The sequence below is a fragment of the Notolepis coatsorum genome (genome assembly GCF_963971535.1).
Source record: "Notolepis coatsorum genome assembly, chromosome: 1".
Classification (NCBI taxonomy): Eukaryota; Metazoa; Chordata; class Actinopteri; order Aulopiformes; family Paralepididae; genus Notolepis; species Notolepis coatsorum.
The window spans coordinates 319,087,289-319,114,524 of NC_140165.1; the positions used below are offsets into that span (position 1 = coordinate 319,087,289).

The 27,236-nt window shown below is 44.8% G+C and overlaps 1 protein-coding gene across 1 annotated transcript in view; it reads left to right on the plus strand.

Moving 5' to 3' along the window:
* Positions 1-948: 948 nt before the first annotated feature.
* Positions 949-27,236, plus strand: part of cbl (Cbl proto-oncogene, E3 ubiquitin protein ligase) — a 42,209-nt gene continuing 15,921 nt past the window's right edge. The window contains 7 exon segments of the mRNA XM_084323355.1: positions 949-1,065; positions 10,114-10,235; positions 16,272-16,409; positions 20,704-20,791; positions 22,245-22,376; positions 23,312-23,429; positions 23,432-23,574. Coding sequence (XP_084179481.1) covers positions 982-1,065; positions 10,114-10,235; positions 16,272-16,409; positions 20,704-20,791; positions 22,245-22,376; positions 23,312-23,429; positions 23,432-23,574 — 825 coding nt within the window. The 5' untranslated portion in view covers positions 949-981.

The window sequence follows — 27,236 nt, forward strand, 5'->3', positions numbered from 1 at the left end:
CCACCACTTCTAACCAAATTGCAATGTTAGTTTCACTGACACCTAACATTCTTGCTGTAGATATTCTAGATAAATCACATCGAGATAGGTAAGAACCCAAACTTCCGGACATTTATTTCCGGTTGAATCCATCGTGAAGCTATCAGCTTTTTAGCAGCTGTAATACCGGATAAAACTAGTCTCTTTAGCTGTATAGGTACTGCATACTGAGAAACATCATTCAACAACAATACAGAGGGATGTACAGGTATGTTCAGAAATAAGAATTCTGATAATTGCAGGGTCACTTCTTCCCAGAATTCTTAACAGGTGGGGAATCACAATACATGTGCATAAATGTACCCTCATCCCCATTTGTACATAAGGAACATATAGAATCTGTCTAAGTCCCATTCTGTTCAATCTTATAGGAGTCGGGTAGTCCTGCCACTAGCTGGTAGACTGTTAACGTTTATAATTTATATACAAACTAACTCTATATACTCCTGTATACTCCTTCTATCCTACTGTATACTACTCTATACCACTACATCATACTATACTACCGTATTACTATTATACTCCTCTATCTATACTACTATATCCCTATACTACTATGCTACAATATATACCTCTATACTACTCTATACCCCTCTATACTCTATTTTTGTTATATGTTTTTGTCAATAAATCAAATCAAATAAAAAATACTCTATTCTCATCTATACTACTCTATACTACTATTCTATATTGCTCTATAATTTTCTATACACATCTATACTCTGTACTGCTATACTACTCTATACACATCTATACTCTGTACTGCTATACTACTCTATACACCTCTATACTCTGTACCACTCTGTACTGTATGCAGTCTCAGTTGGTCCGTGTCTAAAGGACGGGTTGTGACGCGGTGTGTCTTCCAGGACCATCGTGCCGTGGAAGGTGTTCCGCCAGTCTCTCCACGAGTGTCACCCCATCAGCTCGGGCCTGGAGGCCATGGCCCTCAAGTCCACCATAGACCTCACCTGCAACGACTACATCTCCGTCTTCGAGTTCGACATCTTCACGCGGCTATTCCAGGTAAAGACGCACAGCGTTTGCTGCATTAGTTCACCTGAGACTAGTTTAAAACCTCATAGCGTGCACTGGCACGTACCGTATACGTGCGGTTTTTTTGTCCTTGCACGCAAGTCACGGCACTTTGCGAGCGCCTAGCGCCTCGGTGCTGCATTTTTCGCCGAACGTATAATATACCGTTCGAAAGATCTATTTGTTGCCGTTCGAACGCCACCTCACTCGACCAATTCCGTGCCTCGGCTCACGAGTTACATGACGATATGTCAGGCGAGCGTCTTTTGTTATGAGCCGCGTGTCAGATGACCACCCCCCGGACCTGCCAATCATCCGCTGATGGTGAAAATGATTGGTCAGCGTTGTCGCCAACAAGTGTACGTTTCCAACGATACCCCACGTGGGGGGGGGGGGGTGCGAATAGGGGAACTAGGTGTGAAAGTTGACGAGCGAAAACCAGAAGTGATTCAGACTTCAGAACACACAGCGGTGGTTGAGGAAATGGATTTTTGGAAAGCTTTTTCTTTTGTCGTCGGTTTTACTCTGACGTCTCTCAAAGACCCATTTCTGAACGTATTTTTATAGAATCTTTACCTGTACTACATAAGACTTCAGGCTATGGAACCGCAGTGTTTTCCAGCTCATACCTCTATGCTGGAATATTGGAATATGGAATCTTGCAACCATTACAGAAAAATTTGAGTAAATCAAATCAAATTTATTTGTAAGGCCCGACAACACACGTTAATGTCCCCATGGGCCGTACACTTCTTCTTTAAACAAGTCAAGAAGAAACCTCACAATAAGTCAAGAACAAAACTAGAACACCATAAGGTCCAACATTTTTTAAATAACAAAATAAATAAATGCAACACTCCCAGACATACCCCACGCGAAGGTAAGGAACAACTCACTAAAACCTAGCAATAGGAGGGGGTTAGAGAGTTCCCATGTTTGTAGTGGGCGGAGATGGAGCAATAAATACATGTAGTGAGCATATGCATACATGGTGACAGTAGAATCATAGTATATACGAAAATTGTGAAATAGAGTAATAGATAGAACTACTGCAGGCGTATGGATACAGGATGCGATACAAGACAATAGCTCAGGGCCGTATGCCCCGTGGGGGCAGGAGAAGCCACTCAGAAGGTTCAGCACTGCAGGCCAGACAGAAGACGGTATGAAGCTGTTCCATGGGACCGGTTGAGACGGAGACAGAGGTTAAAAGGTTCTCCCATGTCTGCAGAAAAGCAAACAAGGGAGCAAATAGACATCCTAACTAAACTAGACAGATTAATCTAAGGGGCAGTCCCCGACCAGGTGAGATCAGGGTAGGTTGAAGGAGAGAGAGAAAAGATGGGTCTTAAGCAGGGATTTAAAAGCTTCGACAGAGCAGGCGCCCCTGACGACGGCAGGTAATTTGTTCCACAGGTAGGGAGCGCGGTAGACAAAGGCTCTGTGGCCGGCGGATTTCATTTTAACCCTAGGAATCGATAGAAGCCCCGCATTTTGTGAGTGCAGAGCACGAGCGAGCGAGTATCGAGAGATGAGATCGGATAGATAGAGCGGTGCAAGCCCATTAAAAATGTTGTAGGTGAGGAGTAGCACTTTAAAGTCAGATCAGGCTTGAATAGGAAGCCAGTGTAGGGTGGACAAAACTGGTGTGATGTGATCAAATTTTCTAGTTTTAGTTAGTATCCGTGCAGCCGCATTTTGCACGAGTTTAAGATTTTTGAAGCTTGAATTAAGTATGCCTGAAAAAAGTGCAGACGTGATGAGACAAAAGCATGAATTAGGGTTTCAGCATCAGCCAGAGTTAAAATGGGGCGATTTTTTTTGATATTACGAAGATGGAAGAAGGCAATTTTGGTGAAAGTTTTTATATGTGCATTAAATGAGAGGGAGGAATACAAAATTACTCCGAGGTTTTTTATGGTGGAGCTCTGGGATACATGACAGGTATCAAAGTTGAGGGAGATGTCCTGAAACAGGCCTCTGTGGTTTGGGGGGACAACAATTAACATCTCAGTTTTATCTGCATTAAGGAGTAGAACGTTTTGCGACATCCACTTTTTGACGGCAAGCAGGCAAGCCTCAAGATTTTTTAATTGGGAGGAATCATTTGGCTTAATAGGTATATATAATTGGGTGTCATCAGCGTAAAAATGAAAGTTTATGCCAAATTTGCGTATGATATTGCCGAGGGGTAGTATGTAAATCGAAAATAGCAAAGGGCCCAGGACAGAGCCTTGTGGGACCCCGCATTGCACTGGGAGGGTCTCGGATGTTAAATCATTATAGACCATGCAGTGTGTTCTATCAGTTAAATAAGATTTAAACCAAGCAAGTGCGTGACCCCGAATGCCAACATGATTCTCAAGCCGACCTAGAAGAATCGAATGATCGATAGTATCAAAGGCTGCATTGAGATCAAGCAATAAGAGCACAGAAGTTAGGTTTGAGTCAAGAGAGAGCAGTAAGTAATTTGTGACTTTGGTAACCGCTGTGCAAGGCTCTAAAGCCAGATTGAAAAGATTCATTAAGATTATTGTTTGATAGATGGTCAGTAAGTTGCGTTGCGACAATCCGTTCTAATATTTTGGATAGGAACGGAAGATTGGAGATGGGTCTATAATTTTTTAAGATTAGAGGGTCGAGGTTCGGTTTTTTAAGTAGTGGTTTAATGACGGCTGATTTAAAGGCCAGGGGCACCATGCCAGTAGACAAGGAGGTATTGAAGATATTGAGTAGGGCAGGGCTTAGAGTTGGGAAGAGTTTTTTGATGAGAGTTGCTGGAAGAGGGTCAAACAGACAGGTTGAGGGTTTAGCCGCGCCAACCAATTTAGAGAGGGCACTAAGTGAGACGTTTTCAAGGCAGCATAGCGTATGGCTGGATTCAAAGTCAGGGGGAAAGCCCATCAGAGGTTGGGAGGGACTCTGATTGTTGAGTAAGCCAACAATTTAATCTCTTATGAGATACATTTTCTTGGTAAAGAATTTAAGGAATTCGTTAGCCGAGAACGCATGGTTTAGGGCACTTGGTTGTTTCTGAGTAAGTTTTGCAACTGTGTTAAACAAAAACTTTTGAGTTGTTTTCGTTAATGAGCCTGGAAAAATACGAGGTTTTGGCAAGTGAGAGTGCCTTTATTGTAGTTACGTAAACTATAATTCCAGGCAAGGGCGGAATACTTAGAGTTTGGTCGAACGCCATTTATGTTCAAGTTTGCGACATGCCTTTTTAAAGGAGCGAGTTTCCTCCGTAAACCAGGGAGTTTGTTTTTGCGGAGCACGTTTCATTTTAGGCTTAACACATCCAGCGCCAAAAACGCTGTCCAGCGTTATTGGCTGCCATGCGTTGACCGCCAGGATCGCTGTACAGCGTTTTTGAGATCAATATTTCATTTTTTCGCCATGGCATTCATAATTCATATACCCACCCCCGGTCCTGCAGCTGGACCTTAGATGTGACTGCAACGACGGCTCAATACCGCCGCCTGGTGGATGGTCGGGCGAGTTACACTCGCAGACAGGATGTGCCCGATGTGCATCGATGAAAACCATCCGGCAGTCACATCTCGTTACGGGACTCCCAACAGACACTATGTACATAATGGATCGCTTTCTAAACTTAATAATCGATGTGATTTCGGCGTTTATTGCGCCATACAAACCGGAAATGGACCTAGGCGATCGGTGTCGTATAATTGGGATCTTTCACCGCCAGTCTCATCGGCCCACGGTAAGAGGAATATAATGTTATTTTCAACCCGATTGTGCATTTCCTTGTTTGCAAACCATCTGATCAATATATCCACCCAACCTACATAAAGCAGTAAAACTGATGATCGGGGAATTATAAACGACCCCCCCCTTTCCTCCACGCATGATGAGGCATAATGTATACCGATCATATACATTTGAGTTTTTTGGTGTACCGTGTATGAGGGGGAAACGGCAATCGATAATCTATATAATGCGTTTGGGCCTATAACTAGCGTTTTTGGAATTACAGCAGAAAAGATTAAAAACATACTTATATTCTAGAAGGTATTAACACAACAATGTATGAATGAAAAAGTTCCCACATCCTGAACGATAGATAATCGATGTTGAATGGGCCATAGTAATGTCAATATAGCAATAACATTTAAAAAGTTATAGCCCTGCAAAGAAGGTAAACATCTCAGGTTTACAGCGCTGGCAGAGAGGGGCATGAGATGGGCAATACCCCCGGCGGGCAATGTGTTAAGGCAGTGGTTCCCAAACTGTGGTGCGCGCACCCCTTGTGGTGCGCGAGCGCCCTCTAGGTGGTGCATGACATGAAAAGGCTAATGGTGGTAAATAATTTTTTTTTTTTTTTTTTTTTTACAATAAAATTTCATAAAAATCTTAGTCAAACCTTTAGTATTATGGATATTAAACATGCTGGCAGAGTACATGCATCCATGTTGTCGTGAACATTTTAATTAAAGAAAGAAATTCCCTATCCATAGTCGCCGTGGGAAGAGATAAAATAAAAAATTAAATAAAATAAATTCCCTACCTACTCATGGCCTTAACTGACAACCAACGGGAACCAAACAATATATTTTTTTTATGCCTAATAAATATAACTAATATACATTATTTCAAATGGGGATTTTCACTGTGTAAATCATGAAATTCAAGAAACGTTTTAATAAAAAACCTACGTTTTAATAATAATAATAAACAATAATGTCTCGGGCGTGTCTGACACAGGTGTGCTTCATCTGTGCACGGAGACCAGCAACAATTTTTTCTAACAGAAACCCATTGGGGGGTGCGTCAGCTAGGTCGGGAGGTGACAGGGGGTGCACGGCCAAAAAAGTTTGGGAACCGCTGTGTTAAGGGGAGCGACAATGTCGAGCGTGCTATGAAGGGCGGCATTAAGTTTGTCTGTAAAGAGATCAAGGGGGCCAGAGTAAGAGAGGAAGGGAGAGAGGGTGTCTGGTAGGCAGTTAACTAGAATTGGGACAGTTGAGGCGTTAATACGACGGCTCATGTAGGATTCTACACTGTCTGGACGAGAAACCGTCAAATCAATTTGAAATTTGATGAGGTAGTGGTCTGAGAGAGCAGGAACATAGGGAGAAACGGTCAAATCTGACACGGTGAGACCGCGGGCTAGGACTAGGTCCAGGGTGTTCCCACCACTGTGAGTGGGTTGGTCAACGATTTGAATGAGACAGACAGAGTCAATGATGTCGGTAAAAGCCTTATTTAGGGGATCTAGAGTTTTGTTGGAATGAATGTTAAAATCACCAACAATTAAAATGTTATCTGAGCGCGTAACAAGCTCGGAGATGAAAGTGGAAAACTCATCTAGGAAGAGGGTGTAAGGGCCTGGGGGGCGGTAAAGGACAGCCATTACAAAGGATAGAGTGGAGGTAGGAATCAGACCGCCACACTTTCTGTTGGGGGGAGAGGGACGCAACAGGAGCACCTCAAACGAGGAAAACTTACAGTTTGCGTCGGATGTAAAGTTGTGCTTAGAGTCGTAAATTAGAGCAACTCTGCCTCCTTTCTTGGAGGTGCGTGCGATATGGGAGCTAATAAGATTAGGGGGTGAAGCCTCGTTTAAGGGCACAAAGTCATTAGGTTTAAGCCATGTTACCAAAAGAGCTTTGGTTGGCAGAGAACGAATGTTGATAAGGCCAACCTTCACGCACTCTGTATATTTCATACCAGCGGCCATCAGGCTCCACAACAGTGGGCAGCGACTAGCAGCCTCCAGGCTCCACAACAGGGGGCAGCGACAGCGACTGCTACCAGACATTGACCTGGGACTTATAGGAACCCAAGGAGGACAACCTACACTACCTTAGGCTTACTGCACCCTATGTGGATACTGTGATACTGTGATACTGTGAATAATGTATATTTCAGTGGATACCGTCATACTGTGAATAATGTATACTCAGTAGATAGTAAATTATAACACTACCTCATCCATACTGCACCTTATGTGACACTGTGAATAATGTGAATATTCCTCAGCTAGTCAGATAGTAAATTATATTGACCATATTGATCTAATTGTTTACACTGCCTGTGTTGTTTTTTACTACCTGTAGTACCCCCCCCCCCCTCCCCCCCATGCTGCTATGATGCCTGAATTTCCCCAAGGGGATCAATAAAGGAATATCTTATCTTATCTTATCTTATCTTATCTTATTTAACAGCGCGATTTTCAGCCATGCGGGTAGGTTTAATCGCAATTAAGTTGGCATGGTTTATCGCACAAGGACGAGCTGGGTAAAGCGGAGCGTAACGAGATATTCTAGTTTTGATTGGATATACCGGGTTAAGGATAGAGATAGAAAGAGAGGAGTCTGGTGGAGGAGGCACCCAGCATGGTTAGGAAAGGTATAGGGATTGGCAGGCTCCATCGGTTTAGCATGACTAGCAGGCTCGCTACGAGTCTGTACCCTGGCATGCGTGTGGGGTGGCTGTCAGCCCCAAGTTCTATGTTTCCGGTCCAGTTCCCTACTCCCACTCACTGCGGATCTCAGAGCCATGTCCATACCCACGGAGAGCAGCCAGGCTCCCCATTCCAGTTGGGATGAAGGCCCATCCCTAGCAAAGAGCTCCGGACGTCTCCAGAAAACATAGACATTCTCTATATATACGGAATCGTATTTAGGCAACAGTAACCCTTCAGCCAGATATGAAGTTCACGGATCCTGCTGTACTTGCCATCCCCATACCGAGGGGAGGGGAAGGGACCAGAGATAATACAGGCTTTCTTAAAAGACTGGACTGTGGAGATCAGGGCCCCAAAGTCCTCCCTCGAGATCTCAGACTGTTGATACTTAATGTCATTGGACCCGGAGTGGATGATGATGGATGATGCCTGAGGATGGTCCTTGATGAGTGAAGGGAACACAAGTTCAACTCAAGTTCAGACCTCTGGTACATTAGCACTAAAAGTGATTTTCCTTTTTTGCAGTCATAACTTCAGGGTCACACACGCACACACACACGCACAGACACAGCAGAGACCCCTGACCCCTGTGATGATAATAATAATAATAATAATAATAATCATCTTTATTTGTAGAGCACCTTTTATGCTAGAATTTAAACTCAAAGTGCTTCACAGCAATAAAAAATTTAGCACAACATTGGAAGAAAATAAAAGTGCAGACATGAAACAGGTATAAAATAGACGGCAGCTAAACAGAGAAAGTGAGACATGGAACATGAAAATCACACCGCTCTGCTGCATTTACAGTAGATTAACTTTTTTTAAATAATCTTAAATTGTTTTTAACACTAAAGTATTTTTGTTTTACACTGTAATGTAATTTTAGCTATCTTAATTGTTATTTTCATTATGCATTGTGTGTACTGACTTTTAATAATTTTGTTTTTGCAATAATAATAGTTTGTCTATGTGTGTGTGTGTGGACCCCAGGAAGACTAGCTGGTTGCTATGGCACCGGCTAATAAAATCAAATCAAATCTCTTCATATCAGGATCTAACATGCCAACAGGCCTCTTTGTCTACGGTTTGATTATCACTGATACACATCCTTTTAGCTTTAGCTTCTGTGATTTATGATCACAGGGACTCGCACCCACCATGGTCTAGTAGTCATTTCCACCCCGAAAATTACTCTCTATTGTTGCATAACAGAGAAATCCCTGTGTGGTGTTTTGACGGCGAGAGAGACTGGAGCTGATGATGAGCTGTTGCTCTGCGGCGAGCGGCTGTTTCAGCCTCACCGTCAATGATTCAGTATATCTCTCCGTTACTGCGATCCCGCTCACATCGCCACGTCCATTCAGCTCCTCTCACACACACACACACACACACACACACACACACACACACACACACACACACACACACACACACACACACACACACACACACACCGTGACTCTCTCTCTCTCTCTCTGCTGTGTCTGTGTGTGTGCGTGTGTGTTCAAGATTCAAGAGTTTATTCATCACATACATACCAGGGCGTACAGTGAAATGCGCCGGTTGGCCATGCCCCCAATAGTAATAGTAATAATAATAAAAAGATAACTAGAATAGACATGGTAAAATGGACATGTTAATAAATCGCTTAAAGGCACTGGATGCTATGTACACTCCTATATATACAATGTGCAGTTTTTATTCTATGTCCCTATGCTATACTTGCTGTTACTAACTATACTATACTATGTGTGTGTGCGTGTGTGTGTGCGCGTGTGTGTGTGTGTGTCCGAAGGGAAGAGCCAAACAGTTAGCAAGATATTGCGCCTCAGTGTCAGCTATTATTGGCATCCGTGAAATTTGGAGAAGACGCTGCTATCTGTACCCATGAGCTGTGTGTTGATTGTCAGGTTCATCATCCTATGTGTGTGTGTGTGTGTGTGTGTGTGTGTGTGTGTGTGTGTAACTCTGGTTGCCATTGTCAATTTGGGCACGAATGTATCAGAATAACCCACAATGTCCAATGTGTGTGCGTGCGTGCGTGTGTGTGTGTGTCTCTGTGTGTGTGTGCACACTTAAACAGATGTGTCCTTCAGTTATTGGTGTAAAGTTGTGGAATTCTCTCCATAGCGAGCTTAAGGGGTGTAATAGTGTTTATCAATTCAAAAAAAATTATAAAAAATAAATATTTAGTCGGTATGAAAATCAAATGTGATCTGAATAGTGAGATCTTTTCTTTTTTTTCTCTTTCTTTTATTCTTTATCATTATTATTATTATAATTTTTTTTTGTTTAACTGTGGATTGTGTGTTTCTTTTATAATGGTATAAATTATTATTTGTATAAATTAGGTTGTATGCCGACCATTAAGTAAATACTTGTTAGTTTAGGAATAAGGGGCAGGTAACTAAGATTTATTCTTCTTCCTGCTCCTTTTGTCCATGGAATGACTATTTATGATTGTGTAATGGAGAAACTCTGATTGTATGATTCCATGTGGCAAATAAAAACTCTGAACTGAACTGTGTGTGTGTGTCTCTGTGTGTGTGTGTCTCTGTGTGTGTGTGTGTCTCTGTGTGTGTGTGTCTCTGTGTGTGTGTGTGCAGCCGTGGTCGTCCCTGCTGAGGAACTGGAACAGCCTGGCGGTGACCCACCCCGGCTACATGGCCTTCCTGACCTACGACGAGGTCAAGGCACGGCTGCAGAAGTTCATCCACAAGCCTGGCAGGTTAGATGCATGAACACACACGCACACACACGCACACACACACGTGCACACACACACACACACGCGCACACACACACACACACACACACACACACACACACACACACACACACACACACACACACACACACACACACACACACCAGCCGTTCAGGTAATCTACTTCCACCTGAAAGGCTCATTGTTGTTGCCATGGGTGGTCTAAACCCGTTCACTACCAGACTACCAAAGGGTTAACCTGGCTTTCACCGTCTGTAGTGTGGCAGTGAACGGGTTAAGGTGTCTAAAGTGAATGTTAAAGGTGAGTGTTTACAGTGAATGTATCCAATCCACTTTATTTATAAAGCACATTTAAAAACAACGAAGTTGACCAGGCCCCCACTCAATCAAAATATATATATTTTTTAGGGATGCTCGATATTGGCTTTTTTACCGATATACCGATATTGTCCAACTCTTAATTTCCGATACCGATATATGCAGGGTCCCCCCCCCCCCCAAAAAACTGAATAATTTCAGGTAATTAACATTACATATCTCTTGTTGTGGAATTAACACAACATTATGCATACTTTTGACAATAAATAAAATCTGAATTTGTTCTTACTTGCTTGCCTGGGTAAATAAAGGTTATAGAAATGTAAAAAAAAAAAAAAAAAAAAATATTATAATTTAAAAAAAATTTGAAAACCGATACCGATATTTTCCGATATCACATTTCGGACATCCCTAATTTTTTTATATAGAAATGTCGGCCTACAGGGCGGCCGGGTAGCGCAGCGGACTAAGCGTCTGTAGTGTCTACCACCACAGAGACTAGAGCCATATGAAATCCGTTTTATTTTTTTCCAAATTCCATTTTATTTTTTTCCAAATTCCGTTTTTTCCGTTTTAATATTTCAGAATTCTGTATTTTGCTTTGTACGCTCATTTTACCATCAGAAATAGTGTCTAATAAGTGGGAATGAATAAATGTCCACAATTTAATAAGATATAAGTCCATTTAATAGGGCTGTCTTAAATACTTTGAAGCTTCGAAGCTTCGTTCGATGGGCATGGGATTCGACTATGAAAAAAAAATTTGATTATTAAAAAAAAAAAAATTATATATATTTTTGCAAAATCAACTCTGCCTCTCTTTGTTAACTACAACAAGCAATGCTGTTTGTTATTTAAGATGAGGTCGGACTCGGCACTGACAGATTTGTGTTCATTGTGCTGCTTTTATAAAGCCTCAAATGACGGCTTACAATATTTCATGAAAGCAAAGTGTTTTGTTTGTCTAAGATTTTAAAAGGTTTAAACTTTACAGCGCTGACAAAGTTGAACAAAGTGCTGTACAAGTCCCAAAAAAAAAAAAATTTATAGTGGATTCCATTTTTATTGCTCAATTCCGCGATTCCGTCCGCGATTCCGTGATCGCGGATTCCATATGGCTCTAACAGAGACAGTGGGATCGAATCCAGCTGTGGTGCCTCCGGCTTGGCCAACCGTCCATACTGACACAATTGGCAGTGTTAGCGGGTGGGAAGCCGGTGGGGTGGGTCCTGGTCGTTGTAAACAGCGACTCCTACAGTTCGGTCGGGGCGCCTGCACAGCGAGGGAAGGATCTGGAGGAGGTAGTGTGACCTTCCACACGTTACACTCTCCCAGGGAGAGTCCGCGCTGCCAGGTGAAAAGAAGTGGTGGGCTGGCTACACATGTGTCGGAGGAAGCATGTGATAGTCTCCGCCCTCCCGGACCGACGGTAGGGGGCAGAGTGCGCAACGACCAGGAAGGGGATTGGGAATTGGCATAACGACTAACATTGGGATGGGAAAAAAATAAAATTCGGCCTACTGTACTGTTCACTCAGTACTTAGTCGGGGCTCCTTTTGCACAAATTACTGCATCAATGCGACGAAATAAATGGACTTTTCCACGATATTCTAATGTATTGAGCTGCACCTGTATATTGCTTCTAAAACCTTCTACCGACACCCGTGTTTACCCGTCTGACACGTCGTCACAATCATAACACGTCTGCTGCGCGAAGGGGGCGGGGCCTGTTGTCAAAACACACAAGCTGCAGCGGCAGGCGGCAGCTCCATGTTGTCCCTGTCGCCATGGTGACTCCGCACATTTCAGAAGCCCCGCCCCTTCTGTCCGTCTCCCAGAAGCCTCTCCTCCTAACGAGGCAGCCAGTAGCGGCGCACTATTATTCGTACCACCACTGTCACTTTTATTGGCACCCGGGGTGACTCTCGCCAGTCATGGGTTTAGCTTTGGACACACAACACAAACACACACACATACACACACACACATACACACACACATTCACACACACACAACACACACACATACACACACACACACACACACACACACACACACACACACACACCTACACACACACACACACACACACAGAGCCTTGGTTTGCATTGATACAGTGACACCATTCCGGTGCCCTCAGTGTCATTGTATCAATGCAAACCGTGTGTGGGTGTGGGTGGGTGTGTGTGTGTGTGTGTGTGTGTGTGTGTGTGTGTGTGTGTGTGTGTGTGTGGCAGCAGCGTGGTACTCGTACCTACTAGCATCAATGCCCTGATTGTACTGTACACAGAGCTGATGTCACCTCTCTGGCTCTCGGTCCGCCCACCCCCCCCATGTGGGACGCAGTGCCCCCCCCCCCCTCCCCACTGGCTCTCGGTCCGCTCTGGGCCACGTGGGACCCCCCCCCCCCCTCCCCCTCGCCACTGCCTTTTATTACGACACTGTACGTTCAGTGTCCCTTTCAGTCCAGTCAGTGTTTCACAGAGCGACGTCGTCATCCTGGTGGCTTCCGTCTCGTGAGGGGGGGTCGCTCGCGTGGGGAGGGGGTCACTACTCGCGTAGATGGATAGTAAACGGTGCGTTTGTAACAGCTTTTTATCATCATCGTCATCATCAAACCTTTATTTAACCAGAAAATAAAAATAATAAAAACCCATTGAGACCGATGTCTCCTGTTTCAAGGGTGATCTGGCCGAGGAGGCTAGCAGCACGAATTATGACAAAACATACATAACCAGACACGATACACATACAGTAGACTACCATACAACCGGCATTTTAAATGAAAAGTCTAATTCTTCAGTTAAAAAAAAAATACAAGCACAATAAAACAATAGCAATCAAACCTAAATGTTTCATTCAACATCATCATCATCATCATCATCATCATCATCATCATCATCATCATCATCATCATCATCATTTATTTATTCGTACATGGAATTACCACAGTCCAACAGTACATATTCATATAATCCACCAAATTCCAATTCCATGGCCGAAAGGAACAGGAAGAAGAACAACTGTTATACATACCTGCCCCTACACACACACACACACACACACACACACACACACACACACACACACAGCACACCGATAGACGTATTGCGTAAAACCAAACAGAATATACCCATTTTGCAAAAATGGAAATATCAACACAACTAAATTAAATCAACACACACACACACACACACACACACACACACAGTGAAAATAGGCAGAGTAAACAATATAATTAACTCGGAAAATACGCATCAGAGCAAGTAGGCAGTGTGATCAAAGGTGCGGATGAGGGTCTGTATGCCCTATCAGTTATATTATATTACAATGAATATGGTTACAATAAACACTAGAATCTAATGTATACTATGAGTAAGTAACCGTTCACTCACCGACGGCGGAGGCGACCATGCAAGGTGCCAACCGGCTCATCGCAAGCAATTAGGGGGTTAAGTGTCTTGCTCAAGGACACTTCGACACGCTGCCCGGGAATTGAACCGGGAACCTTCTGCTTTTCCAGACGACCTGAACTAACTGATGCAGTGGTTTAGGCTCAGTCCTGGTGTTATTCCCTATACTCACCTAAGACAGTGGCTCAGGAGGTAGAGCAGAGTCGTCTGGTAATCCGGAGGTTCCCGTGTTCGATTCCCGCTCCTCCCTGGGCAGCGTGTCGATGTGTCCTTGAGCAAGACACTTAACCCCTAACTGCTCCCGATGAGCAGGTTGGCACCTCGCACGGTCGCCTCCGCCGTCGGTGTGTGAATGTGTGAGTGAACGGGTCAAATGTGAGGAACAAAATTGTAAAGCGCTTTGGATAAAAGCTGTTATATAAATGCACCGTTTACCACTTACTCTCTGACACCGGGTTCACACAAGGTCCTTGAAGTGCTTAAAGTGCTTTTTTTTTTAAGAAAATATATATATATTTTAAAAGTAACACCAAATTACCAATTAAGCAATGCGAACGGAAATTTGGCCCCATAATCACTCATGCGATCCGGATATGGCGCGAAACACAAAAAAAATATTCTACCCTACATAAATGGCATAATCATACTCCCTTATTCAATAACAATGCACTCTGGATAGATAAACAACCTATAAGATTCCCTAGATGGGAAAAGCAAGGCATACACTCATTAGGAGACGTCTTCAATAAACAGGGTTTTTGTAGTTTCAATGAAATACGCAAAAAATTTAATCTCGCCAAGTCCACATATTACTTTTACGCACAGTTATTGGCATGTTTGAAGGCTCACGGTGTTCCATTAAATATACCAATTGTACACCACAGATACCACAAATTCTTCTATGAAAGAGAGACATCAAGAGGTTTTGTTTCAGATTTTTATCAACAATTACTAACGTCCTCATATGAAACCCTCCACCTAGAATCCGTCTGGAGGAGGGATATACCAGACCTGGAAAGTGATTTTGATTGGCAAGAAGCCTGGGCAAATATTCGATTCACATCAAGGAACCCGGACCATCAACAAATCAATCTTAACTATATTCACAGGACATACTTGACTCCTATAAGACTGAAAAAAATGGGTCTTATACAAGACTCCAAATGCTCCTTATGTACAAATGGGGACGAGGGGACATTTATGCACATGTACTGGGACTGCCCACCAGTTAAGATATTCTGGAAAGAGGTGACCCAGCAACTATCAAACCTCTTAAATTGGAATATACCTGTACACCCCTCTGTATTACTGCTGAATGATGTTTTTGAGTGTGCAGTACATCCACAGCTAAAGAGATTGGTTTTATCGGGTATCACAGTGGCTAAAAAGCTGATAGCATCACGATGGTTCCAACCGGAAAAAATGTGCCGAAAAGGTCTGGATTATTACATATCTCGATGTGATCTATCAAGAAATATCTACAGCAAGAATTTTGGGTCTCAATGAATCCAAAATGACATTGTGGTTAGAAGTGGTGGAGAAAATAAAAGCTAGCATATAATGGTAATGTCTGGTTAGGAGCGAGGGAAAATGGATGGATTATCCAATGGGGGGTCTGGGAGGGGGGGGGGGGGGGGGGGGGTACGAGCTAGAGCATAATGTGTGTAGGGTATTAGATAGCAGGTATTGGGGGTATATCCTGTATAAGACAATTAACTAAAATGTTATTTCATTGGATGTGCACTGACAACTAATGCTTGTATATCTTATCGTGTGTTGTCATGTTTGTTTATGTGTTTGTTTAAAAAATAATAAAAAAATTAAATACAAAAATATTTTAAAAGTAAAAAGAAAACTGCATTTAAAAGTTAATTGTAATCCTTCGAAATGTCCTTTTAACCCTTTCACTGCCGCACTACCAAACGGTTAACCCTTTCACTGCGACAATACACAGAAGGTTGGGGCAGCGGTGTGTGGCCGGAAGGTCGCCGGTTCGATCCCCCGGACCAGCAGGAAAGATGGGCTGGGGGGAAGTGAATGAATAACTCTCTCCCTCCATACCCTTAACACCAACCGCTGAAGTGCCCTTGAGCAAGGCACTAAACCCCCAACTGCTCGTCGGTAGTGTGACAGTAAAGGGTTAACCTTCTGTAGTGTGGCAGTGAAAGGGTTCAAATGAAAAATAGTGCTTGTAAAAGTACTCAAAGTCCTTGAATTTCATTTTGCACCGTCTGTGGGAACCCTGCTACAGTAAATGCACCATTTACCATCATGTGCTCTCTAACGTGCGTCTCTCTGTTACCAGCTACATCTTCCGGCTGAGCTGCACCCGGCTGGGCCAGTGGGCCATCGGCTACGTCACGGCAGACGGCAACATCCTGCAGACCATCCCCCACAACAAGCCCCTCTTCCAGGCGCTCATCGACGGCTACCGGGAAGGATTGTGAGTAGGGATGCTCGATATTGGCTTTTTTTACCGATATACCGATATACCGATATTGTCCAAGTCTTAATTTCCGATACCGATATCAACCGATACCGATATATGCAGGGTCCCCCCCCCCCAAAAAAAACGGAATAATTTCAGGTAATTACCATTACATATCTCTTGTCGTGGAATTAACACAACATTATGCATACTTTTGACAATAAATAAAATCAGAATTTGTTCTTACTTGCTTGCCTGGGTAAATAAAGGTTAAATAAATGTAAAAAGAAAAAAATAACAAATTTAATTTAATGCCAATATCGGACATCCCTAATTGTGAGTCCAGCCTCCTTTTTTCCCCACGTGTCGGCCCAGGGGTGGGGGTGGGGGGGGGTCTCTGCACAGCTCTCTCTCAGGGCTCTTTCACACCGGCAGGGCTCCGGCTCTGTTTCTGGAGCCTCTGAACCTTGGTGCTTTCAAGTTCAAGTTCAAGTTCTTTAATAGTTGTCATACAGAAGTACAGAATACTTTCATACAAAATGCTTCTTACTGTTACGCTCCAGAGACTGTGCTAGACAAGATAGTATCAAATAACATAATAACATAATATAGCATGAATTTAGAAGAAGAAAATGAGGTCACAGTGTTCGGTTTAGACATATGTACAATGTTCTGAGTTACCATATAATATACAATACACAATACTATGCAGTGTACTAATGTACAGTACTATCTAGTGCAAAGCAGAAATGGGATGAGGTACAATTTTAGGTACAATTTACAGTAAGGTGTACGAGTTGTAGTGCAATCCTTCATCCATAAATATAAAGTGTGGGGAGTGGGTGCTACAGTGTGTTTGTTTAAAGTGGGTGTGTGCTATAAGTGTGTGGAGTGGGTGCTACAGTGTGTTTGTTTAAAGTGAGTGTGTGCGTGTGGATGTGTGTGCTATGTGCGTTTGGTGGTTGTTGTTGTGTAGTGTTCATTCATTGTTCGTTTAGCAGCCTGATGGCCTGGGGATAGAAGCTTCTTCTGAGTCTTTCTGTGCTCGCCTTGAGACTCCTGTATCGCTTGCCTGACGGCAGCAGTTCAAAGAGGCAGTTGTTCGGGTGACTGGAGTCTTTAATGATTCTCTTAGCCTTGCCCTTGCAACGCTTGTAGTAAATGTTCTGGAGGGTGGGGAGCCTAATTGTGCGTTCGGCTGAACGTGTCACTCTTTGTAGTCTGCTTTGGTCTTGTGCAGTGCTATTCCCAAACCAGGAGGTGATGTTGCCGGTCAAGATGCTCTCTATTGTACATGAGTAGAAGTTCTTAAGGATCTTCTGGCTGACTTGGAACTTCCTTAGGCGCCTGAGGAAGTAGAGGCGTTGTCGTGCCTTCTTCACAACACTGTTAATGTGTGTGGTCCATGTCAAGTCCTCGGATATGTAGGCTCCGAGGTACTTAAAGCTGTTGACTCTCTCAACCGGTGCCCCGTCGATGCTGAGGGGGCTGTAGTCCTTGACCCCCGACCTCCTGAAGTCCACAATCATCTCCTTTGTTTTGCTGACGTTCAGGGAGAGGCTGTTTTCCTGGCACCATCCCGCCAGGACCTTGACCTCTTCCAGGTAGGCCCTCTCGTCGTTGGCAGAGATCAGGCCCACCACCACTGTGTCGTCAGCAAATTTGACGATTGTATTGCTACTCCGCTGAGCCACACAGTCGTGTGTGTACAGGGAGTAGAGGAGGGGACTCAGAACACAGCCCTGGGGGGCCCCTATGTTGAGGGTGATGGATGAGGAGGTGCAGTTGCCTGCTCTCACCACCTGGGGTCTGCCAGTCAGGAAGTCCAAGACCCACTGGCAGAGGTCATAGCCCAAGCCCAGGTCCCTGAGCTTGGCTATGAGTATGGAGGGGACTATGGTATTGAATGCCGAGCTGTAGTCGATGAATAGCATTCTCACATAGTTCCCCTGCCTCTTGTCCAGGTGTGATGCTGCTGTGTGCAGCACATGGGATATGGCGTCCTCCGTGGACCTGTTGGGGCGGTATGCAAATTGCAGGGGGTCCATGTTGATGGGGAGGGAGGAGCAGATGTAGCCCTTTACTAGCTTCTCGAAGCACTTCATGGCTATGGAGGTGAGAGCTACAGGGCGGTAGTCGTTGAGGCAAGCAGGCTTGGATTTTTTGGGTACAGGGATAATAGTGGACTTCTTCAGGCAGGTGGGGATGACAGCCTGTTCTAAGGACAGGTTAAATATGTCAGTGAATACTGGGGCCAGTTGGTCGGCACAGACTTTTAGGACGCGGCCGGGGATGCCGTCTGGACCTGCTGCCTTCCTGATATTCACTTTTTTAAAGGTCCGCCTCACCTCATGCTCTGTTACCCTGAACACTGCGCCTCCATCAGCAGCCGACCCCCCCCCCCCCCCCATTGCCGAGGCTTGTGAGCTGGTGTTGTTATTACCAGCATCAAACCTCGCATAGAAGGTATTGAGGTCATTTGCTAAGGAGATGTCACTGTTCAGTTTGAGGGAGGCGCCTTTGTAGTCTGTCATCGTTTTGAGCCCCTGCCACATAGCTCTAGAGTCAGCTTGTTCAAACTGGAGTTCAATTTTATCCCTGTAGCGTCGTTTGGCCTCTGACACAGTCCTCCTTACGTTGTATCGCGCCACCTTGTGGTCATTCATGTTGCCTGCCTCTAGGCCGTCGTTGTATGCTTTGGTGCGCTCTCTCAGAGCTTCACGGACGGATTTTTCTGGCGAACCAGCCCGCGTTTACACCTATTTATGCAGAACCAACGTTCCACCATCATCAACGTGGGGGGGGGGGGGGGCGTTACTCAGGCCGAGGTTAACACAACAGTGGCTAAATGTGCCGTGTGCAAACCGGCTTCAAAGGTTGGGCATTGCATCTGCACCACGCTGATCCACTCAACAGGAAGCGATTTGCGACTGATCTCAAAACGAGATTAGATTCAATTGTATTGTCATTATACAGCACAAGTACAATACACCATCCAACCAGAGTGGATAAATAAATGCATAAATGAATGAAATAAAAAAAATTGTCAAGAGCCAATCGCGCAGCCGTTCAGTATTGACATTACTAAATGAGATGTCATGCTAATATGTCATGTTCTACAGTAGGACTTACTACTGTAATACCTAATAAAACAAGTCATTAGAATAATAGAAGCCTACTTTGCTGGAACGACATTTTGCACGTATACAGTGTGTGTGTGTACCGATATATGCAGGGTTCCCCCCCCAAAAAACGGAATAATTTCAGGTAATTAACATTACAGATCTCTTGTCGTGGAATTAACACAACATTATGCATACTTTTGACAATAAATAAAATCAGAATCTGTTCTTACTTGCTTGCTTGCTTGTAAATAAAGGTTAAATAAATGTAAAAAAAAAAAAAAAAATTTTTAACCCGATACCGATATTTTCCGATATCACATTTTAATGCCAATATCGGCCGATAATATCGGACATCCCTAGTTAAAATGGAAAATAGTGCTTAGGAAAGTACTTGAATTTAATTTTGCCATGTCTGTGGGAACCCTGGACGCTGTTCTCTGCACAGACCCAGCTCTCTGTCTCTGAACCCTGGACGCTGTTCTCTGCACAGACCCAGCTCTCTGTCTCTGAACCCTGGACGCTGTTCTCTGCACAGACCCAGCTCTCTGTCTCTGAACCCTGGACGCTGTTCTCTGCACAGACCCAGCTCTCTGTCTCTGAACCCTGGACGCTGTTCTCTGCACAGACCCAGCTCTCTGTCTCTGAACCCTGGACGCTGTTCTCTGCACAGACCCAGCTCTCCGTCCCGTCTGTCATCCTGCGGCCCACGGCTCGGCCGGCGTAACCATCGCCTTTTTAATGCCAACGTTGATCCCTTTTGTTTCGTGAGAGACGCAGCCTGGCCCGTCCAAACCCCGTAATCACACGCTGCTCGGAGGCCGTGAAGGCGTATGTGCGCAGCGCGCTGCCTTCCATCTACAAAGCGTTTTTTTTTTTTTTTTTTTTTTTTTCCAAACCGGCAATTACAGGGTCTGACTCGATTCTTTGTAAAATAGCTGCGCGGAACCGTGCATCGTTATGGCAACGACGTTAGAATGAACTGTCGGGTTGTTGAGTCTGAACCGATGTTTTCATCACCGTGTGGCCTGACTGGTATTTGTGCAAACATACCATTTAGTAACAATCACGGAAATATGTATATTATGTAAACTGTGCCTTTCAAAATGTCCAAGGGCACTGAGGGAGGAGAATACAGGAGTAATGTGTGCGTGTGTGTGCGTGTGTGTGTGTGTGTGTGTGTGTAGCTATCTGTTTCCTGACGGTCGGACCCAGAACCCAGACCTGACGGGTCTTTGTGAGCCGTCGCCCCAGGACCACATCAAGGTCACCCAGGTGAGAGGACCCTGACCCACCTAGCATTACTACATAACCCACCTATCATTACTACATAACCCACCTATCATTACTACATAACCCACCTAGCATTACTACATAACCCACCTAGCATTACTACATAACCCACCTATCATTACTACATAACCCACCTATCATTACTACACATAACCCACCTATCATTACTACATAACCCACCTATCATTACTACACATAACCCACCTATCATTACTACATAACCCACCTATCATTACTACACATAACCCACCTATCATTACTACATAACCCACCTAGCATTACTACATAACCCACCTATCATTACTACACATAACCCACCTATCATTACTACATAACCCACCTATCATTACTACATAACCCACCTAGCATTACTACATAACCCACCTATCATTACTACATAACCCACCTATCATTACTACATAACCCACCTATCATTACTACACATAACCCACCTATCATTACTACACATAACCCACCTATCATTACTACACATAACCCACCTATCATTACTACATAACCCACCTAGCATTACTACATAACCCACCTATCATTACTACATAACCCACCTAGCATTACTACATAACCCACCTAGCATTACTACATAACCCACCTATCATTACTACATAACCCACCTATCATTACTACACATAACCCACCTATCATTACTACACATAACCCACCTATCATTACTACATAACCCACCTATCATTACTACATAACCCACCTAGCATTACTACATAACCCACCTAGCATTACTACAATTACTACATAACCCACCTATCATTACTACATAACCCACCTATCATTACTACATAACCCACCTATCATTACTACATAACCCACCTATCATTACTACATAACCCACCTAGCATTACTACATAACCCACCTATCATTACTACATAACCCACCTAGCATTACTACATAACCCACCTATCATTACTACATAACCCACCTATCATTACTACATAACCCACCTATCATTACTACATAACCCACCTAGCATTACTACATAACCCACCTATCATTACTACACATAACCCACCTATCATTACTACATAACCCACCTATCATTACTACATAACCCACCTATCATTACTACATAACCCACCTATTAAGATCATTACTACATAACCCACCTATTAAGATCATTACAACATAACCCACCTATCCCACAGCGCCCCCCCTTGGATGTCTACAGTATCACGCCAGACGGTAGCTCCCTAGACTGCAGTTTTTGTCGCAGAATCTGTAGGAACGAAGCTGCACCTGAAAACAGACATCTCTGATGTAACGTGTCTCTGCCCCCTGTGACCTCTGCCCCCCCCCTGATGTAACGTGTCCTGACCGCTGTGACCTCTGCCCCCCCCCCCCCCCCCCTGATGTAACGTGTCCTGACCGCTGTGACCTCTGCCCCCCCCCCCCCCCCCCCTACAGGAGCAGTATGAGCTGTACTGTGAGATGGGCTCCACCTTCCAGCTGTGCAAGATCTGTGCCGAGAACGACAAGGACGTGAAGATCGAGCCCTGCGGCCACCTCATGTGCACCTCCTGTCTCACTGCCTGGCAGGTAATTATTACTGTACCTCCTGTCTCACTGCCTGGCAGGTAATTATTACTGTACCTCCTGTCTCACTGCCTGGCAGGTAATTATTACTGTACCTCCTGTCTCACTGCCTGGCAGGTAATTATTACTGTACCTCCTGTCTCACTGCCTGGCAGGTAATTATTACTGCACCTCCTGTCTCACTGCCTGGCAGGTAATTATTACTGTACCTCCTGTCTCACTGCCTGGCAGGTAATTATTACTGTACCTCCTGTCTCACTGCCTGGCAGGTAAGACAGGTTATTACAGAAGGAGATGTTTGAGGAGAGGTGCTCCATGAGATCTATGTGATGAGAGGTTTGAGGAGATGGAGGAGGAGGAGATGGTGTGAGTTGATGAGAACCATGCGGCCAGACTTTATGCGACTGAAATACAGAAAAAGTTATGGTTTTGTTATTTTCATTTAAGATAAGATATTCCTTTTATTGATCTCCTTGGGGAAATGTATTAATTAATTCAATGTTTTTCATACTGTTTCATGACTTGTTTCTGTTTGTCTGTTTTGTTTTAAAAAATTGGAAATAAAATTACAAAAAAAGAATGAAAGGAGCGCTCTGTACGATCGCGTCGTCCTGTACCTGACGTCCACCTTGTTTTCTCTCTCTCTCCTCCCTCTCTCCCCCTCTCTCTCTCCCCCTCTCTCTCTCTCCCCCTCTCTCCCCCTCTCTCTCTCTCTCTCTCTCTCTCTCTCTCTCTCTCTCTCTCCCCCCCTCTGCCTCTCTCTCTCCCCCTCTCTCTCTCTCTCTCTCTCTCTCTCTCCCCCCCTCTGCCTCTCTCTCTCCCCCTCTCTCTCCCCTCCCTCTCTCTCCCCCTCTCTCTCGCTCTCCCCCTCTCTCTCTCCCCCTCTCTCTCTCTCTCTCTCCCCCTCTCTCCCCCTCTCTCTCTCCCCCTCCCACCAGGAGTCGGAGGGCCAGGGCTGCCCGTTCTGCCGCTGTGAGATCAAAGGCACGGAGCCCATCGTCGTCGACCCCTTCGACCCCAGGGACAACAGCGGGGGCCAGTACGGCGGCGGCGGGGGGGCCAGTACGGGGGCGGCGGGGGCCAGTACGGGGGCGGGGGGGTGTTCGGGGCCGAGGGAGCCCCCTCGCCGAGCTACGATGACGACGACGATGACCGTCTGGAGGACCCCCACCTCATGATGAGCAAGCTGGCCTGCACCAAGGTGAGTGAGCCTGGCTGCCGGGGGCACTTCCTGTCCTCCCCTGAGTGACCACCGGGGGGCTCCACCGCTCTGTTCTTTTATTTACTTTGTTTGTTTCTTCGTAGAGAGCCGTTTCTCTAGAGCTAACTAGGGCCGGGCACCGAACTCTGTACTTTTTAACGGTACCAACCCGATTTTACGTAGGTACCACCGAGTACCGATTCACGTTGGATCATTCAGTGTCACATTACGATACCTTATCCGAATTCCAATGTCGCGCAATTGTCATTTCATAATGGACACAGACGAGCGCGGACCTTCAATTTATATTTTTGTATTATCTTTTTTATTTTTATTTTTATTTTTTTCTCCCAATGTTAGTCGTTATGCCAATTCCCTGCGCACTCTACCCCCTACCGTCGGTCCGGGAGGGCGGAGACTATCACATGCTTCCTCCGACACATGTCCAGTCAGCCCACCGCTTCTTTTCACCTGGCAGCGCGGACTCTCACTGGGGGTTCACCTGGCAGCGCGGACTCTCACTGGGGGAGTGTAACGTGTGTCACACACTGTTTCTATGTGCAGTGAAAACTGTGCGAGCAACGGGTCCAATGCGTCCAACATGCTTTGCATCCTCGCCATTCCTGTATGCCCACGTTGCGGTAAAAACCTTAACTAACGTTAGCTGCTAACTAAGCTAAGCTAAACTAAGGTCGCTTTCACACAGGGGCTGTTTGGTCCGGACTATCGGACCAGAATTCGATTGTCCGGTTTTTTGGGTTTGTGTGAATGCGCGTCGAACTCGGTCCGCGGACCAAACACATGTGGACAGACTTGGGTGATCCGCTGATCTGGAGTCAGACATGGCTCGCAGTCCACACACACAGACACACACGGGCGCGCACACACGGGCTCGCAGCCACACACACACATTTGCCACGCCTCTGCTACTATCACGCCTGCTCACGGCTACGCAGTTTGTGTATTTCCGCATTTCACTTTCTGAAGGGGAGGGATTTCCACTCTCCATTGTGTCCAATAGACGAGCGCCCTTTTCGACCGCGTGACATTGTTCAGAGAGTTCGGTGCGCTTGACAAATTGCTATGTGAACGCAGACGAACCAAATGAAGAATGCAACAATGTTGCAACTTCACCACCAGAACCGCACCGAGTCCACCAGAACTATATGTGAAAGCGACCTAACCCTGGAAACGCTCACAACGGTCCATAGTATTTACTGAGGATGGCCAGATAATGTTGATATTTAAACATACAAAAATTATAATACATAATAAATGTATACATGATCATGCAACGTAAAGAAAATGGTTTTAGGAACGGTTTGCGAGAGTGAGGTAGGGAGGGGTTTTAGTTTGTGTGGGGTGATAACTAGAGATGTTCCGATACCATTTTTCCCTTTCCGATCCGATTCCGATACCTAAGCTTTGGGTATCGGCCGATACCGATATTTATCCGATACCAGTGCATAAAAAAAAATAAAACAAAAATTATATAAATTATACTTTTTTTTTTAGATACTGTTACTGTTTTTTAGTAATAACTAGAACGTATGGTATTTATTCAACAACAGGTGATTGTATAGATTTGTATTAGTATCATTAATCAATGAGTATGGGCTGCAGCACTGCAGATATACCCTACTCCAATTATCCACACGGACATTAAACGGTGTTGCACTCGCTACTCCGTGGCTCTGCAGATATACCCTATTCAGTCTGTAAGCTAGTGGCAGATAGAACGCTCATGTTGTGATTTTTGATGCAAAATAAATATCAACATTCTCTTTTGAAACTCCGCCTCAGACTCTTATCCTTTGGCACTTGCTGTACTTTGCTTGCAGGTCTGCAGCCATTATTGCTGGATTATGTGAATAGCACCAACTTTAGACACGGTAACGTTATCAAGCTAAGCTAACTGACCTAGCTCGCCTTCCCGCATCGACATTAAGATAACGTTAGTAATAGTCAGCTAACGCTAGTCCGTAGCTACTTAACTTAAATACATTCACCGTGGGTGCATTATTGTTGATAGACGGTCACGGACAGTGTTAGGTCCTGGAGAAAGGACAGGCGATCATCTGATTTGATGTAACGTTAAAAGCGGATGTTGTTCCAACTAGCTATCTTTCCAGCTAATGCTATCATAACACCAGCCAAACACATCCCGATTCCCGTCCGAGCTCCCCGTCACACCGCACTGTCGGGGACAATGGAATTTAAGAAAGTGTATCTGCTGTTAAAATGACACAGCATCACACTTTAAAACATGTTCATTTTATAATCCTCACTCTCCGCAGGACTCGGCAGGAGATAAATTACATCATGGGATCGGAGGCTAGAATTTACGTGTACTCGCCGATACCGATACTAGCATTTTAGGCAGTATCTGCGGCATTTCCGATACTAGTATCGGTATCGGAACAACTCTAGTGATAACAATGTTGAAATTAGGGGCGACAGTGGCTCAGGAAGTAGAGCGGTCGTCTGGTAGTCGGAAAGTTCCCGGTTCGATTCCCGCTCCTCCCCCGGGCAGCGTGTCGAAGTGTCCTTGAGCCAAAACTCTAAACCCCTAACTGCTCCCATGAGCAGGTTGGCACCTCGCATGTGTAACGGGTGTAAAACTCACTCCCCAGAGGCATCCAAACTGAGCGCTTAGAAGGGAATTCCTTTCTTGGCGCAGCGGTTTGTGATGTCGCCGTGCGGACGCCTGGGGTTCGACTCCCACTCAAGGCATGGTCGAATTCGTGGCAGGGGCGAGTTGCCTCTGTTACACTGGTGCCGTGACCCGGATGCCTTGGGTGGTGTGAGTTTAGGGGGGTGAATGTAACGGGTGTAAAACTCACTCCCCAGAGGCATCCAAACTGAGCGCTTAGAAGGGAATTCCTTTCTTGGCGCAGCGGTTTGTGATGTCGCCCGCAGTGCGGACGCCTGGGGTTCGACTCCACTCAAGGCATGGTCGAATTCGTGGCAGGGGCGAGTTGCCTCTGTTACACATGGTCGCCTCCTCCGTCTGTGTGTGAATGGGTAAAATGTGAGGAACAAATTGTAAAGTGCTTGGATGAAAGAGATATATAAATAATAATGAATTGCATTTATATAGCGCTTTTTTCTAGACACTCAAAATGCACCATTACCATTTTGAAATTGTGATGTTTAGACTTAGTCGACCTCAAGGAACTCCTCACCCCCCAGTCCTCCACACGCTCCCTCCGCTACGGCACAGCCTACCTCCTCAAAGCCCCCAGGACTAAGCTGCACTCCATGGGGGCGATCTCGCCTTCTGCTCGGCCGCACACCCAGACTGTGGAATGCCTCTCCCCATCCACCGAGAGCACCACAATCCGTCGAGGCTTTTAAAAGGGCCTAAAAACATTTCTTTTTAACAAGGCTTTTGCCTGAATTTTTCTTTTACTTTTATTTGTACTTCTATACATTTTTTTTCATTTATTTTAATCTATTTTATTTTATGTTCTTCCTTTCATTGGTTGTTTTATTCATTTTAATTGTTTTATTCATTTAACTTTTGTCTTTATCTCCTGTAGCACTTTGAGATTTTTACAAATGTAAAGTGCGGTACAAATTGAATTTATTATTATTATTAATTAGTTTTACAACTGAAATACCATTTTTGTTATAACAGCGAGCGTAAAGTACTGAAAAAA